Genomic DNA, 16,809 nt, shown 5'->3' with positions numbered 1-16,809 from the left:
TGCGAGGAACTGGCGAGGGAACTAGAAGCGGAGCGAGCGACGGGACTGTCGGTGGAGCGGAAGGTGTTGTGCGCGCTGCGCTTCTTTGCTACCGGGAGCAAGCGTCCGTAGGGAGCGAGGAGACGATCCGGCGGGTGTCGCAGTCGACCGGGAGCGAGTGCGTGCGACGCGTGGCCGAGGCTGTCGTAAACGCAGGGGTCCGCAACAAGTGTGACCATTTTCCGAAGACGTCCGAAGAAAAGGCAGCCGTGAAGGAGGGTTTCCATCGGCCCGGCGCTATTCCCGGCGTGATCGGATGCACGGACGACGGCCTCATTGCCATTATCGCACCCAAACGTGAGCGCAAGACTGCGTTCATGTCTCGGAAGGGCTACTACGCCGAAAACTGCATGTTCGTAAGTATACGTCATGTTCTCTAGTGCTGCTCATTCTTTTGACAGTTGTGTTGCACTTGTCAACGCGGACTTTATTCGTTCACACTTTCCGCAGATCTGCGACGCGGACATGAGGATCCTGACCGTGTATCCCATGCGACCGGGGTCAAATCACGACTCATTCGTCTGGCGGACGACATGGCTGCGCCGGCGGTTCCAGGCGGGGCGCATCGCGAATTCCGGTGTATACCTCATCGGTAAGACAAAGCATTTTTTGTCGCAATCACGCTTCATAAGCGAATAGAACGCCATGTCCACCCCAACACAAACTTATTGTAGCGGTCCGGGTAGAATAACTAATCACCAGACATAACTTCGGTAAGACGGGTGTTGTCCGCCATTTAATATTATTCTCCCCCGACCCCTCTTCTTCCTATTCTCCCTTCTCTTCTTCGTCTTCTTTTCACATTCCAGAAGTAGTCCGCTTCACCCTCCCCGGCTTCTTTTGTTTACACCTCCTGGTGTAATATTTGAACACATTGCCGATTGAGGCGCACTCTGTTGGGCCGGTGGCTCCCAGGTACCAAATAGTCTTCAATACACCGTGCTGCGATGCCGTTTTAACCACGGGGAAGAGTCCGTAAAACGTAGCGTTGGTACTTCCAATTTCTTTCCTGACTAGGAAGTGGTCTTCTACTGGTATCTGGTATGTCTACTGGTACTACTGGTACTGGTACTACTTCTACTGGTATATCTGGTATGTCGCTGTTCCGCCTCTTGTCGAAGTTCCTCTTCATGCGCTGTCTGTAGGCGTCTTCTTGTTTCTCGCTTTTCTTGGCTTCACTAAGCGTAAGCTTCTCCAGGATGCCGAGTTCGCAATCCGCAGGAAGAGTAGGCACAATTCCAGAAGTGGCAAAGATAGGACTGCATCCTAAACCGCTCGTATAGGAACGGTTGTGGTGTCTTGTAGCAGCCTCCAGGCAGCACTTCCAGCCACCTCGGAATTTTGGGTACATCTTCATGAATTGCTTGATGTCCCTTATAGCACGTTCAGCAAGGCCGTTTGCTGCAGCATGGTAGGGTGAGCAAAATTTTACTGTTATCCCTTGATCTCGTGTCCAGTTGGCTAACTTTTTGCTCCGAAAGGCCGGGCCATTGTCACACACTATCGTCTTTGTATTTTGGAAGCATTGAGCTTGAAGAAGAGCAATAACACTGTTGGCGTCTTCTTTTCCTGCCTTGGCAGTGATCATTCTTGTGCATTCGTCGATACTGAGTAAAAACGCGTGAGTTTTCTTTGTGCCTTCTCCCTTCTTTTTAAGTTCCGCGAAGTCTAAGTGAATGACTTCAAATGGGATGCTTGAATGCTTTGGGGTTATCATCACATCTGTCGCCTGCTTGAATTTCACTTTGTTCACTTGACATAGGTGGCACGTGCGAATGTAATTTCTGATGTCGTCCTTCATACTTGGCCAAGTAAACATTTCAGGAGTTTGCTGTAAGTGCGCCAGAAGCCGTCATGTCCCCCCGACTCTGGACTGTCATGGTATACTTGAAGTATCTTGGGAACCATTGTCGATGGCACGTGATATCTTCCGTCCACAAACTTCATTTCCTCAGTGCCTTCCCACAACTTTACGTGAGTTATTTCTTGTGGATATTCGCTTGTCTCATGGACAAGTAATCTAGACATAGCGTCCACATCTGTCAGTAGTGGGCCAGGCCGATGTGATACGTCAAAGTCGAACTGTTGTAGGTAATTAACCCATCTCGCGATTCGACCCTTTGGTTGTGCCATGCCTAGGAGATGAGTCAAACCTTGATCATCGGTAAAAATAGTGCATTTCGCGCCTTCTAGATAGGTTCTAAAATATTGCACAGCTTTTAAAACTGCCAGCGCTTCTTTTTTTGTGGTAGTATAATTTACTCCAGCAGGCTTCAATGTATAGCTGTAATATCCAACAACGTAGTGCTTTTGATGATCCGAATGTCGTGGTGGCTTCTGAGATAGAACTGCGCCTGTTGCGTAGTGCGACGCATCAGTATTGAGCACGAAAGGCAACGAGAAGTCTGGTAAGCGTAGGATGGGATCTGACGATATCAGTTCGACAAGTTCACCATAGGCCTTTTCACACTCCAGATTCCATCGGAAAGGCACGTCCTTTTGCATCAAACGTGTAAGACACCTGGTCTTGACCGCATAGTCTTTGATGAAGGACCTGAAATGTCCAGCAAGGCCTAGAAACACCCGGAGAGAGTGGACATCGTATGGTTTCACCAACTTTGAAGTTCTCTCAACGGAGTCGTGCTTCGTGCTTTTAGTAGACCCGTCGAACACCCTGCCGAGGAACACTTTCTCTTGAAAAAATGCGCTTTTGTTGAAGTTGACTTTAAGGTGGGCGTCACTGAGGGCACTCAGGACTTGAGAGAGATGATTCTCGTGTTCTTCTTTAGTCTTCGAAAAAACGATGATGTCATCTATGCAGACATTACAAAAAATACCTAGGTGCGGTTTCAATATGTCATTCATAATCTTTTGAAACCAAGCCGGAGAGTTCTTCCAACCGAACGGCAGGCGATTGTACTCAAATAAGTCAAAAGGCGTAACAAATGCGGTGTACTTCTTTTTGTCCTCAGTAAGCGGAATTTGCCAAAACCCCTTACAAAGATCGATACGAGAAAACCAGCGGCATACACCTGTTTCGTCAATAATGGTATCTATCTTTGGCATTGGGAAAGGTATCAGTTCCGTTTGCTGGTTAAGGGCTCTATAATCAGTGCAAAGACGGAAGCTGCCATCTTCTTTGGGTGCAATTGTTATGGGTGAGGCAAACGGTGAGACGGAAGGTCGAATAATATTAGCCTATAACATGGCTTGCAATTCCTTTTTAAGCCATATTTTCTTTTCTCTTGACATGTTGTATGGAGCTTTCGTACCACCTTTTTATCAGCAATTTCAAATGGAACCGCATGTGACTTCATCGCTGGCGGGTAGTTTCCCACACAAACGAGCTCTGGATACATAGCTCTTATGTCTTCATCGCACTGAATTACTCGTAGTGGTCTAGGTACCTCAGCATTTGCCTTCACTGTTGAGTCTTCTTCAACGAGCACTTTGTCGTCCCAATAAAGATTAATCTTGAGTTTCTTCATGTCAGGGCGAGACAGCAGAAAGTCATATGTAACATCTGGGAATGCTAACACTTGGCTGGTGACTGAATGTCCTTGAAATTCAATTACTACGGACGCCCACTTGTTGTGTAAGCTCACCGAACCATCGTATCCTTGTACACGAACAGCTTTGCCAGTGTGAAAACGACTGATATCCAATCGATTCTTGTTCATAATTGATACTGAAGCTCCACTGTCTACCAAGGCTTTCATTTTGACACCATCTATCTTGACCGGTACCTGTAGTAAACTTGACGACACTACGTACACCGTCTCATGGTGATCGTTACGGTGGTGTCGATGACTTTCACCGAGTTTTGCTTGTAGTTTGTAGGGTGCTTGATCCTGTGCACTGATAGAATGGTGTTCGACGCTGTTCCAGGCATTATCAGCAGATTGGCCCGAACTGTGAATGTAGTTACCTGCATAGCTGTTCGAGGATAGGCACTCCTTATGGGGACTCATCTTATTCACGTCCTGATTATTAAAAACCAGTTGTCTTCTCCACACTGAGCCTTCCTGTTCGAGTTCTGGTCCTGGTAACAGATTCTGGAGGCACTGCAAAAGCTCGTCTAGGGTCTTCGGAGCTTTCATCTGAACTTCATTTCGAATGTCCAAACAGAGACCGTGCATAACTAAGGCAAGAACTGTCGTTGAGGCGAGCCTAGGTTCAGCGGCATGCAGCAAACGACGCTTCTCAAGGACTTACTCTAGAGGAGATCCTGATGCGTACTGGTAACTTAGAGCAGCATCCCATGTTTTTACAGCACTGATTTCGAAAGCAGCCAGGAAACTCACTTTCCATTTCTCCCAACACGGGGCTGCCTTGTCAAGAAGCTGCAAATCATACCATTTCCTGGCGGTGGCATGAAGATAATGTCGCATGTTTTTAATTTTTTCAACATCAGAAATCCACTTATTCTTTTCCGATGCGTACTCATAAAAGGATAGCCATTGGTGAGGACTTTGGTGGTTGCCTTCAAAAATGTCCGGCTCCACAAGCTTTTGCGCTGGTTTGTCTAAGCTGAGTGACTCAACTAGAGTTTTCATTAGTTGACTGTGTTGCGTCATTTGTCGCTGCTGCTCTTCAATAATTTTCATTACGATGCTCACCTTCTCCGCAGTGGTTCCTTGCATGAAGTGTCCACATCGCATTGGCTCGAGGATCAGTTGTTCCAGTGCCGGTAGTGACAGATTCACCTTCACCGATTCCATTTGAAGACGTTGCTCGCGTCCTATGGAGGCTTCTTTCATAACTGTGTCGATGAGGTCTGCTGAACTAACATGACGTGGAAGGTCAGTTGATGGCTCACCTTGCACTTGGTAACTCTTGAAGACAACATGCTGCGGCGACGTCTGGTCGATGCAGAACGTAACCCACATGTTCGTCGTCGGCTGCGCCAAAATATGTAGCGGTCCGGGTAGAATAACTAATCACCAGATATAACTTCGGTAAGACGGGTGTTGTCCGCCATTTATTATTATTCCCCCCAACCCCTCTTCTTCCTCTTCTCCCTTCTCTTCTTCGTCTTCTTTTCACATTCCAGAACTAGTCCGCTTCACTTATCACTAAACATACACACGAGTAAGTGCCTGCGTAAGTAGAGAAAATCAAACCAATTAGTGCTTGCACTGACAATTTTAAAGGTGTTCAGTTGCAAGCATGCTACCAAGTAACTTCCAGGAGCAGAAGAAAGCAACTCGTATTAGTGCTACTACTTTATCATTGGTAGCACCAGTAAGTGTTGATTTCTTCATCTTCAGGGGGGCACCGAGTAGTGCACTTGTAATTTGGTTAACAGTTTGTGTCAGGGAGGACATGCCCAACTCGTGCTCTTACTTGGGACTCACGACAGTGTAAGTCTGCTACGTCTGAACCCTACCTTTCTTGAATGATGCTGTAACTTTGCTCAATTGTCAACTTGCCTCTCGTCAGAGCTGTACTCAGTGTACCATTTCCATTTTCATGCAGGTGACAGCGGCTACCCCTTGGATCCGTGGCTCCTGACCCGGTTCTCAGCCATCCTCCTATGCAAACAGCCGAGGGGAAGTACAACACAGCACATGCCACCTTGCATTCCATAGTGGAGAGGTGTATTGGGCTCTTGATGAGCCGTTTCCGCTGTCTGCAGCGGTACCGCACCATCCTCTACGAGCCAGAATGTGCGGCCAACATTGTCGCTGCATGTGCTGTGTTGCACACACAACCTTCGGCTGTCTGAGGGCGACGAAGACGACGATGATGAAAGTGATGACGACAGCAGCACCAGCAGTAGTAGCAAGCTCGATAACAACGGCGACCCCATACCACGTGGTGTGCCCCGAAACAGCGGGTCTGGATTGAATTATCTATAACGCACACCTAGGTCCTGCACCCTTTTCTCTGGCAACAACCGCAAAATTTCCTGAAAAGGCTGTCAACTGCTCATCCAACTGCTCATCATCAGGCTGCAGTAGTAGAGACATGCAGCATATATCACATCACCTTGTATAAATATCACATACCCTTACACTTGCATCTAAAATATCACAAGTAACGGCACGCATTCTTTCATAAAACTACTGTGCAAACCATAGTTACACAGAAATAGCATCCAGTTTAAACTGTACCAGAAAAGAATACACAGGTGCATAAATTATCACGCACCAACAGAACCATATTTATCACAGCCAGATGTGTAAGCACACCACCACATGTGAAAGGAACATGCTGTTGTGGAGTTACAGAAGAAAAATCGTACTTTGATATTCACAAATATACAAATGAAATGAAGGAGTATAGGCAAGGGATTCTCTTCACATTTTTGTGTGTGTGTGTTCATAGGTTGCTTTCAATGTTAAATTAAGGTCCGAATTCTCCCGCCTCTCAAGAAGTGATCGCCACTATTTGGTGAGACAGGATGAAATTGTGGTGTGGCCTCATGCGCACATTGACATGACAGCAATGAGGCGCCTGGAAATTGCAGTGCCACAGTCAGAATGCTCGCACCGCAAGGCTTACTTGTGCAGGTGAGCCTGATGGCGGGGACACGCCTATTGCTGCAGTATCAATTCAAGCATGAAATCATGCTGCATCTGCTATGCTATTTGTCGTTGCATTAAAGGGTGATATAAGCAATTGGTTGTTGCAAACCAGCAATAGTCTGACTTCATATCATCATTACTTTATTAATTGTTAAAGTGATTAAAACATGTGATGGAAAATTCCTTCCCTATGCTTCTTTACATTTAATGAGGGGCCTGAAATGGGTGAGGGGCTTGGCTTGCACCATGAGAAAGTGCAGCCAGCAACAGCTGCAGGAGGTGTTGACTCGTCCCCTGAGACCGCCGCTCCTCCTCGAGGCACTGCTGCTGTATGTCCCACAGGCTGCGCACTTCTTATGTCAGCTGCCGCAGGCCAGCCATCTGTGCCTTATGGTGCTGTTTGCAAGAAAATAAATTAAAATTTACTTACAGAAGCTCAGAAACAAGGCCTTGGTATGTTGTTGTATTGGTCTGCATTTGCAGGCTTTGGAGTTACTGCAATAATGGTATCGTCACTCTATAGTGAGACACCAAAAATATATTTGTGGCCCATCAAAATGCATTACATGACTACTCGAACTTGACTTTTTTTCTTTTAGCAACATAAGTGCCTAGATATTGCCAGTTATATCCTGCAAATGTGTACAAGAAATGATCATCACGGTACTACATGTAAATTTGTAAATTTAGATCACAGCATTACGCTTGTTTACTGATCGATACAATTAATACAAAGGTCAGCACATGCTGGCCCAGTGACTGCGCCAGCGGCTTGTCATTACCGCTGTTCATTTATAAAGGCTCTACCTCCTCCCCCAGCTCGTTTTTTCGAGCAGAACTAATACGTGGCGAGAACGTAGTAGAAGCAGGCATGGATGCTGCTCGATAAAGTGAAACAGAATAGCGGCCTGTTCCTACGACACGCGTGGGCCTTTCGCAGACATTTTGAAGCCTTTCTAAAAAAGAGAATCTCAGCCCGACCGCAACACAGTAAGGCAAACATTTTGTCTAAACTTATAGCCTGCATAAAACACTCACTTCGATTTGATTACACTGTTTTACCTTTTTATACCATTAATGTAAAAGAACTTAACGTCGCTACTCACATTTACCGTTCTAGCAGCTTCTTTCTCGGAGCGGAACCGTCAGTGCAGGGGCGCCCGACAGAGGAAGGGTTGCCGTCGCTGCGATCACTTTGACGAAGCTATTGTTCTGTCGTGGCGGTGTCTTGACAATTCTCGATACACTATGTTCTGCACTGCTACGAATAATTCTTGTTGGATCTTCCTAAAAAATGAAAGGATCACACGTCATTCAATACATGCAACGAAAACCATACAACAATGCAAGCACTACACGAGAATATTTACTCACCTCTTTCTTGTATCTCACGTTTCCCGGAAGCCACGTCTGAATTTCTTCTCAGACGAAAGTACAGAGTCGTGGGCCGAAATCACTTGTGGAACATTACGGACTAGCGCAAACGCGCGGTGATGCGACAGTCAGCTGCTCGGCTCCAACAGAAACCGCCATTTTGCATGCGCTCAATGGCATGGATTGGATGTACATTCGACAAATATGTGGCTACGGCTTCAAAAATAGAAGCACTTGCGTTCGATTTTCTTTATGCAACGGCCGCTTTCAGGTTGTAAGGTTGCAAAACAAATTTGCTTTACAAAGGATGAACGTGCGCTTTTATTAAATGTCTTCTCACAAAACAAATTTGCTATACAGGCCCCGGGAAAAGAGAAGAGACCACGAAAGACACATCCGCCTTAAAGTCCCTAAATATATTTTTTTTTGCTTAAAAAAAAGAGCAGAAAATCTAGGGACTTTAATCCGCCCAACGGAGGCAGCTGTTGATTGGACTATTCAAAAAACGTCGTGCTGCGTATACACTATTTGCAGAAGCGGTGACGTCGCGCGAAAAGGCATTGTGACTTTGAAAGTCATAGCTACAAAATAGCACCCTTGCACGCTGTTAGAACACCGCCGCCAAACCTAACCGTATAGACGTACTTTCTGTATGCTTTGATTACAGCATACTCATTAGCGAAATAAGACTATTTAGAAGAGCTATGAATTGGGCTAGTTGGTGTGTATTCATTTGTCTTGCGCTAAGTACTATAGGACGCAACACGGACGAAAAAAACATTGGATATAAAACGGAGACAAAGTGATACGGGGGAGCGCAACCTGCCAACTGTTCTTTTTTTTTTGTCAGATGAAAGCACAGTTTTTAAAAGCACACAATGACACATTGCTGACTGCGTGAACTATAGTTATACCAGATCCTATCAGATCGCGTTCTCACGTATCTGGTGGTTATTATTCTATCAGTGCGTTCTGTGTGTGTATGCGTTCCTTGCGTAAGTAATTTCAGCTTTAGTAAGCAAGTCTGAAGGCGGGCTCATACGGTTGTCTTTTTCTTCTTCTATTTCTAAAGCCTCTCGTATTTCCCTGGTTGTTTCATCTTAAGCGACAACTGTCGTCTTGTCAAACTAAGCTGTACATTTGCGCGTTATACGGTGTGTGGCCAGATTGCTGGATACGGCTATTTGCTCGCATGCATAACGATGTTCTCTAAGCCTGTCGTTGAGACAGCGTGCCGTTTGGTCCATGTATACATTGCCGCATTTAAACTGGATATTGCACACCACATTACTTTCACCGGCTACGTATTTTCGCGCGTGTTTTACACTACATGTTCCCTGCGCGCTTTCGTTGTCTGAGTTCACTTTCTTGCACAGCCCTCGTAGCTTGATCGGTGCTAAAAAGAGCACTTTTACGTCGTGCCTTTCTGCCACCTTCTTTAGGCGGTGTGAAAGGTTGTGAACGTAAGGGACAATAATAGCTCGCTTATGTTTGCCCTTATTATTTTGTCATGCTTTCTCGGCCCTGTGATTTGCGTTAGTATTTGCCTCCCCAATTTGCACTATCATGTTGTCAGGTGTTTTCTTTAGTCTAATAATCTGTGTGGTCAGGTTTTCTGAACTGCTTAATTGCCTGTTCAATAACCAATTTTGCTATTCCTCTTTTTATAACCTTTGAATGGCTCGAGTCGTCGCGTAGGGTTTGTTTTTCTCTTCTAATACGACGAACATGTGCGACCATCTCCTATAGTCGGATACAACTTAAGTCTGCAGTGAAGCCCCGCCCACGCCCTCATAACCGCCTGCCACTGTTCCTCCGCGAGGCTGCAACCCACTTTTAATTATCAAACCTCTCGTATTTTGATAATAAATAATTAACCTGATCAGATTGGTTTATTGTTGAAAAAAATGCCGAGAGGGAGACAGCCTTTTAATGAAAAGGCTAAACGTGCCCTTTCATTGGCAGGACGTCATTGACTTCAAACAACGTGATTTGAACCGACGTGATTTGCGAGAAGGTCTGCAAAGGGGTTAGGGTGGTTAAATGTTCGGGTGTAGATATTTCAAAAACTGTGCAAGATCATAATTTGCAACTGGAAGCCTATGACATGTAAAATTTTGCATAAATGATGTAGCGGGCATTTTATGTGGTAATAGAGTTTTAACGTGTGCGGTATTCTGGTAAACGCGGGAGGATTATCGGATGTGCGGAGGCGTAAGCGTGAGCGGGCAGAGCGCTGCCAGCCACCCAGTGGCGAATAGCTCAGCCAGACAAAAACAGCTAATACTGCTAACCATGTGCGTTCCTTTTCGCTGCTAGACTACATTTTCACAGCGGCGTCATTGCACCATGATTCGCCAGCAGCGAAGTACCAATTTACGCCAGCAGTTTTACGCCAGCAGCGAAGTACAGTACACGTGGTTGATGGAATATTAGCTCTGTCTTTGTCTGCTTCAGCGCCGCGAAGACAGGTGGCATCACCTGTCAAGCCACTAATGTTTACGCCTCCCACTGACCTTACAAAACGCCCAGTCCGCCTGCGATTACCGGAGTACCGGACAACTCTTTAATGATGTCTTTCAGACGCTGAGGACAAGAAGAAGCGCTGCCGAGCAGCCTTCTCGCACGCCCAGGTGTACGAGTTGGAACGGCGCTTCAGCGTTCAGCGCTACCTCACCGGAGCAGAACGGGCCGACCTAGCGCAGGCGCTGAAGCTCACAGAGACGCAGGTGGGGTGGATCGTTCTTTCTCGATGCATTGAATGAGGATCTGTGTTCCAATGCGCGCCATATGTACCTACGAAAATATGGGCAATGTTAAGTCGTGTTGGAATTTCATGCTCTTTCCCCATGCCTAGATTAGATTAGATAGATTATATAAGATTAGATAGATTATATAGATAAATACATTAGATGAATAGATTCAATAGAAAAATACATTAAATAGAGAGAGAGGGGGAAACGTTTATTCTTGAAACAGTGTCCAGAGCGAGGCCCGGTATCACCCTGATGCGGGAAGGTTCCTTAGTCCAGGAACCCTCTGGCTTTGACTGCCCTCTTGGCCACGGCCGCTCGATGAAACGCACGAGGTGCGGCCTGCCACGTCGCGCGGCGAAGTATGGGCGGAGCTGTGAAGCGAATGTTGACATTTGCCGCCGCTTTTTTAGGAGTGGCGCTACTGCTGCGGGACTGCTTCCCTCCGGGAGGTGCCGCGGGAGAGATTTCGCGTCTTGCACGCCTTTTGTCCGCACACGTGGTAGTATAAATGTGTCGAGGTCTTTGTCGTGTTGCATGTGGCACTATCCCGCGCAACTGTTGCTTGCCGCTGTGTGTTATAACGCAAGAAAAGAACCATTAATCCGGTACCCTGAGTTTCCGAGTGACAGAAACTCAGGAAAACTCGGGGTACTTTTTTCAGCATGGCTGAAAAAAAAATTTCGTGACGGGGACAAGTGGCAAAGGAAGCATTTGGGAGCCGATGGACACGTTTTTAATTGGTTTGTTCGCTTCCCTTCACCGACAGCCACACCGAGGAACTGTGTAAGGAGTTTCTAAACAAATTGTTACAGCCGCTACTGGCGAACTTTCTATAAGCTTCCGTCACGGAAGGTAGTACGATTTTAAAGCTGTTGAACGAGGCGCTCTTCCAAAACTTCACATCGTGTGAATAAAGAAAATACAGCCTCCCTCGATCTTTTTTCTTTTCACCATTGCAATTGCTCTATTCACACTGAACAATTTTTTTTCACGGCACCGTCTTCACATAAATATGCTACACATCGGTAATGTGGTTAATGTACGATCCGTTATAAACTGCTATCTACCCCATTTTTCTAGAAAGGTGAAACTAACGAAATCTATCAGAAAATAGTTATACAAACCTGTCATTATGCACGCATTTGTAAAAAGTTTCATATTACAGGGTGCTTTTTTTTACCATAGGAAGTGCTCTATTCATGCTGACTAACTTCTTTTTTTTTTTCACTGCGTCGTCTTTACATAAATATGCCACACGCCGGCAATCTGGCTGAATATACAATCCGTTATAAACTGCTACTTACCCCATTTTTCTAGAAAGGTGAAACTAAAGAAACTATTTTATAATAGTTATACAAACCTATGTCATTGTGCACGCATTTGTAAAAAGTTTCATTTAACGGTTTTTTTTTTCGTTTTTTTTAACCAGCGAACAAGCACGTCAAGCGACACAAGTAAATAAGCACACTCAACAAAAGCGCCCACAGTATCAGCAGTACTGCCACTCGATAAAGACCTCGCCAGTTCTCTTGAACGGTGGTCATAAGGCTCGAAACCAGCGGCAGAAGTGTGCTGTCCTGGCCTATGTAAGCCTATTAGCGGCCCAATACCGACTCCTGGGTATATTGATATCCTTGCAGGCAGCGTTGATGTTTTATTTTATATTTTGGAAACAAAAAGCACAACTCTCGCGTCAATAAAATGTAAACGCGAAGCGCGGCCGCTTCGCGAAGCATGTGGACGGCGCTTAGGAAACGCTCCCACTCGCGCGCCTGTCCCGGAGCAGTGGCGCCGCTGCGATGGCGCGGAGAACTAGGCGCCTCACACCGGTTTCGGGCGACGTGGCAGGCCGCACCTCGAGCGTTTCATCGAGCGGCCGTGTCTTGGCCCTGGTGACGAGTTGTCGTTGGTCTTACAGGTCCCCGAGGGCGAGCTTGGCCTCCCACGTTTCGGCTAGGTGGTCTTCGTTTGCTTGTGGTGTTCGGTTCGCGTCCGTTTCCGGTTGCATTTCACTGTCTTCATGCCACGGGCATTCCAGGACAAAGGGTGCCAGGGTGTCGGGAACGTTGCAGAGTGGGCAGAGGTAACCGCGGAGCGTCGGGTACAGGCGGTGCATTATCGTTCCATGAGTGTACGTGTTGCTTGGTAGGCGTCTCAGGATCACACTTTCTTCTCTGCCAAGTTTTGGGTGCGGTGGAGGGTACACTCGGCGCTCGAGTTGTAATATCGCTGAATATTTGGTGGGTACGGCCTCCGCCTCTTCTACCGCGGGTTTGAGAGCGTGTGGGGCGAGGGCAGCCTGGCCGACGTGCTCGCGGGCAGCGACGTGGGTCGCTTTGTTCCCTTCTAGTGCCTCGTGCCCAGGTACTCACGTTACGAAGGTGTATGGGAGCGGAGTGCTTCGTCGTTTTAGTATCATGAGTGCATCTGCCGAAATGAGGCCCATCGCGAAGTTATCACAGGCGGCCTCAGAGTCGGTGAAAATGACGGCTGCGTCGGTACATGTGGTAGTGGCGAGAGCGATTGCCGCTTCTTCCGCCGTTTCCAGGTTGCGTGCCTTGACGGTTGCCGATGCTAACTGGCACTCACAGGAGTCTACGACGCTGAGAGCGTACTCGCTTCGATGCGTATACTTGGCCGCGTCGCCGTAGCGGGCGTCCGAGCAGTGTTGCCAGGTCCGACGGGGCGGCGTAGCCAAATGCTAGAGAAGCTGTAGCCCAAATGTAGCCAAACACAAAAAAGTGCAAAAAAATTTCGTAGCCAAATATAGCCATTATTATCTGCAGTTTTATTTGTGTATACATTTTCACATTCGACTACGGCAATCCTTTTTTTGCACAACCCGGTGTAACAAATTGTCCGTGCCGCCATTACGGTCGGCCCTTGACATTAACATCAGTGACATCGTGCTTGCACAGAACACTTTTTTGTTGGACCGGGAAACTCTTAAGTTCCAGCGAATCGCAGCAGCCAGAGGTCGAAATCAGTGCTTTTATTTTATGACAGATAGTACTAAGTTATTATTTTTAGTAATTTACAGCTATTTACAGTAATAATATTAACTACAAACTCGGCTTTTTAGCTGTCGTGAACGCAAAATAATGTTTACCATCATCGATCTCTCACGTCATCTCTGCCTACGGCGTAAAAGTTCAGCGGTCCAGCGGTCTGCGACGTGCTCACGGTTTCTTTTTATGAGCTAAAACAAGCTTTGATATCTCGTGTTATTTGTCTCATCATCCTATCTTGTTTTCGCTTTTTTTATTTAGCTTGGCCCGGGTTAGCTGGTACATGATCTGTACGCTGTTCATTTACCCCAACCTGGCCGCCATCTTAGGTCTCTAGCACGGCAAGAACATGCGTTAAAATTAAGTGTCAGACAACAGATGCCACTCGCTCTATGAATCGGTATAAGCGAAGTTTTAAAAGATTACTGCACAAAACGGCGCACCAGTGTCAGAAGCGCGCAGCCGTTTTCGGCGACGAGCACGTCCCGAACATAACTCGCTCGAAATGGTAAAAGCCGCGACAGCACGCAAAGAGCAAAGGTGAACAACAAAGTGATGACAGTGTTTATGCTGTGAAAACCGGTTACTGTCAAAAAGCATATCATGTTGATGTGCTAATAAAGTTTTAGAATAGGGGCCCCCAACGTTTGGGGCCTCAAAGAGCTTTGCGGGTCAAGTTAGCGTTGGGTCATAAATATTAAAATAAAGCATAATATTTTATGATAAGAGTAATTTAGATTTACGTGTGTCATTACAATTTAGAACTAGTTCTATTAGCATCAAGCAACTTGTTGCGGTTAGTTTTGAGTAACCAACTTTACGTACCTTCACGCAGCCAAGTCAATCCGTGTTAGGCCTACGAGCCATGAATTCGGAATCAGCGGTGTCTAATGAATCAATCCTCATTACACATGTTAGTTGAGAGAAAGCGATAACCGCCATCACTTCTCCTAGCTTACGAACTTCACGCGTTACCACGAATTGAGCCCAGTTCGGTGCTAGGTTAGAGCCGTCGCTTCGATGGGCGCCGCCATGTTTGTTGACAAAAGCTTTTGGAGCATCTTTTGGGGCTCCTGCTAAATTGCTGAAATAGCGTGCCTGACGCAAAATCCAAGCACAGTGTGCGTCTTGCGCATGCGCAGTGGCTTCGACGCTATTTCTCTGGGGTCCCCAAAAGTTTGAGGCCCCTATTCTAATACTCTCTAATAATTGCTGGGGTTTTACGTGCCAAAACCACGATATGTTAGGGAGACATGACGCACTGGGGGACTACGGATTAATTTTCGCCACCTCTGTTTCTTTAACGTACACCTAAATCTTAGTACGCGGGTGTTCCTGCATTGCGCCTTGATCGAAATGCGGCCGTCGTGGCCGAGAATGAAACCCGCGTCCTCCAGCCAGCAGCGCGACACCACCTGCTAAGCTAACATGGTGGGTGAAGTTCATGTGACGTGGTGCACTGATGTCATCGTGGCAAACATGTTTCAATATTATCAAAATGAGTATCTGTATCCGTGACATTACGGGCAAACCATCTAGAAGTAAAAGCACCAGAACCCACCTTTGGCTCATGGTCCTGCTCCCATTATTTCTTATACGTTCTTGCATACTTGGCCTACTTCCCCATGTTTGGATTCTCCTCTCTTAGGAGGATCCGATCTTACGTCCAACCTATCGAAATGAATCTCGAATGTAAGCACGAACAAAAATTCTTCTAGCAGGTGAAGGAAAATGGATGTAAAGCTTCGCGCGAGATACGTGGAGTAGGTCGAAAGCTGTGCCCGGCGCGATACTTCATCCAGAATTAAGACATGGCCATGAACACACTGGGGCGTGTCACACACTGACCCGTGCTTCCATTTTTCGATGTCGGCGCCCCGATCGCCCGACGGCCCCGACCATATGTTATTGCTCTCCCTTCCTGAGCATACCCATGTTAGTAGTGTACTGCGAAAAACCCACTACTCCCAGGTTCACCCCCATGCCCGGGAATCGGGTGCATAACGTTCAAGCGGGGTGTAAGTTTAAGTGCATCAAAGATCAAAGCCACCGGCTCAGACAACGGCGCAGAGAGGGAAGGGAAGGGGAGGGGCGGTCATTTCGCGCACGCACACATACACAACCGCGCTGCCGGCTCAGCCAGCTAAAACAAAGGGCGCGTTAAGTTAAGGCGCTCGAGCGCGCTCTAGGCAGCAGAGGGCGCTCTTTTAAACTTAACGGCTAAAAAGCGACTTCCGGTGCGTGTTACGGAGCGCGCTCTACGCGCTCCACCCTGGAAACGGTGCGCGAGAGCGCGCTCCTGCTACGGCTTCCGGAAAAATGACGTGTTTCCGACTCTTTCCACTTATGCAAGTCCGTGCTCCTTGCCCACTAGTTCCTGCCACCACTGGGCAGCCGGGCGTCTGCTCTAAGACATGATCGGGAACTTCACGTGTTGGCGCGTTTGAGCTTATCACGAACCGAAAATGATGGCCCGATCATTACTTGCCAGACGCTCAGGTACGTAACCGAACAGTCGCAGTTTGGCGCCTTCTCGTCGCTACGTTCATGTGTATGACTTCTTCAGGTCCTCATGTTATCGTGGAAGATGTTGGGGCACTGCTCTTTGAATTGTGTGTCCGTGTATCTGGGCACAAGATTGATCACATAATCCTGGATGCTTCGGATCATAAGGCTTTCTGTCCTCTTGCGATCGGCAATGAGTCATCAGTCAGCATACCGCGGAGCAGAAATAAATCCTCTCATAGGGTACCTCTAAGAACAGCACGAACAGTTTGCATCGCATACATAAGCCGCTGCTGCTGCGTCCGCCGCCGCGCGTCAAGTTATTCTAGCTCTTCATCGTCTATCAAGAACTGCAGGAGGGTGTTTATCGGCGACGCCATCTTCAAAAAGCGCGCGCAATGCGATAGCGGTCGCGGAAGCAACATAATTCGCCAGACGGCGCGTTCGTGCGCCCGAAAGCAGTCGGCGAAAATCGCCGTTAAGTTAAGCTCCGAAGGCGTCGCACTCGAGCGCACTCGAGCGTGCTCCTTTGGAGTTCGGAGCGCGCTAACTTAACGCGCCCAAAGCCTTCGATATTTGCTTCTACCCGATCAAGGC

The 16,809-nt window shown here is 47.2% G+C and overlaps 1 protein-coding gene across 1 annotated transcript in view; it reads left to right on the top strand.

Moving 5' to 3' along the window:
* Positions 1 to 16,809, top strand: part of LOC119446964 (homeobox protein Nkx-3.2) — a 164,336-nt gene that overhangs the window by 58,479 nt on the left and 89,048 nt on the right. Inside the window, exon 2 of the mRNA XM_049660722.1 lies at positions 10,527 to 10,672. Coding sequence (XP_049516679.1) covers positions 10,527 to 10,672 — 146 coding nt within the window. The remainder of the gene's footprint in view (positions 1 to 10,526; positions 10,673 to 16,809) is intronic.

This window comes from Dermacentor silvarum, chromosome 1 (assembly GCF_013339745.2).
Source record: "Dermacentor silvarum isolate Dsil-2018 chromosome 1, BIME_Dsil_1.4, whole genome shotgun sequence".
Taxonomy (NCBI): Eukaryota; Metazoa; Arthropoda; class Arachnida; order Ixodida; family Ixodidae; genus Dermacentor; species Dermacentor silvarum.
This window is presented reverse-complemented; position numbering and strand designations above follow the sequence as displayed.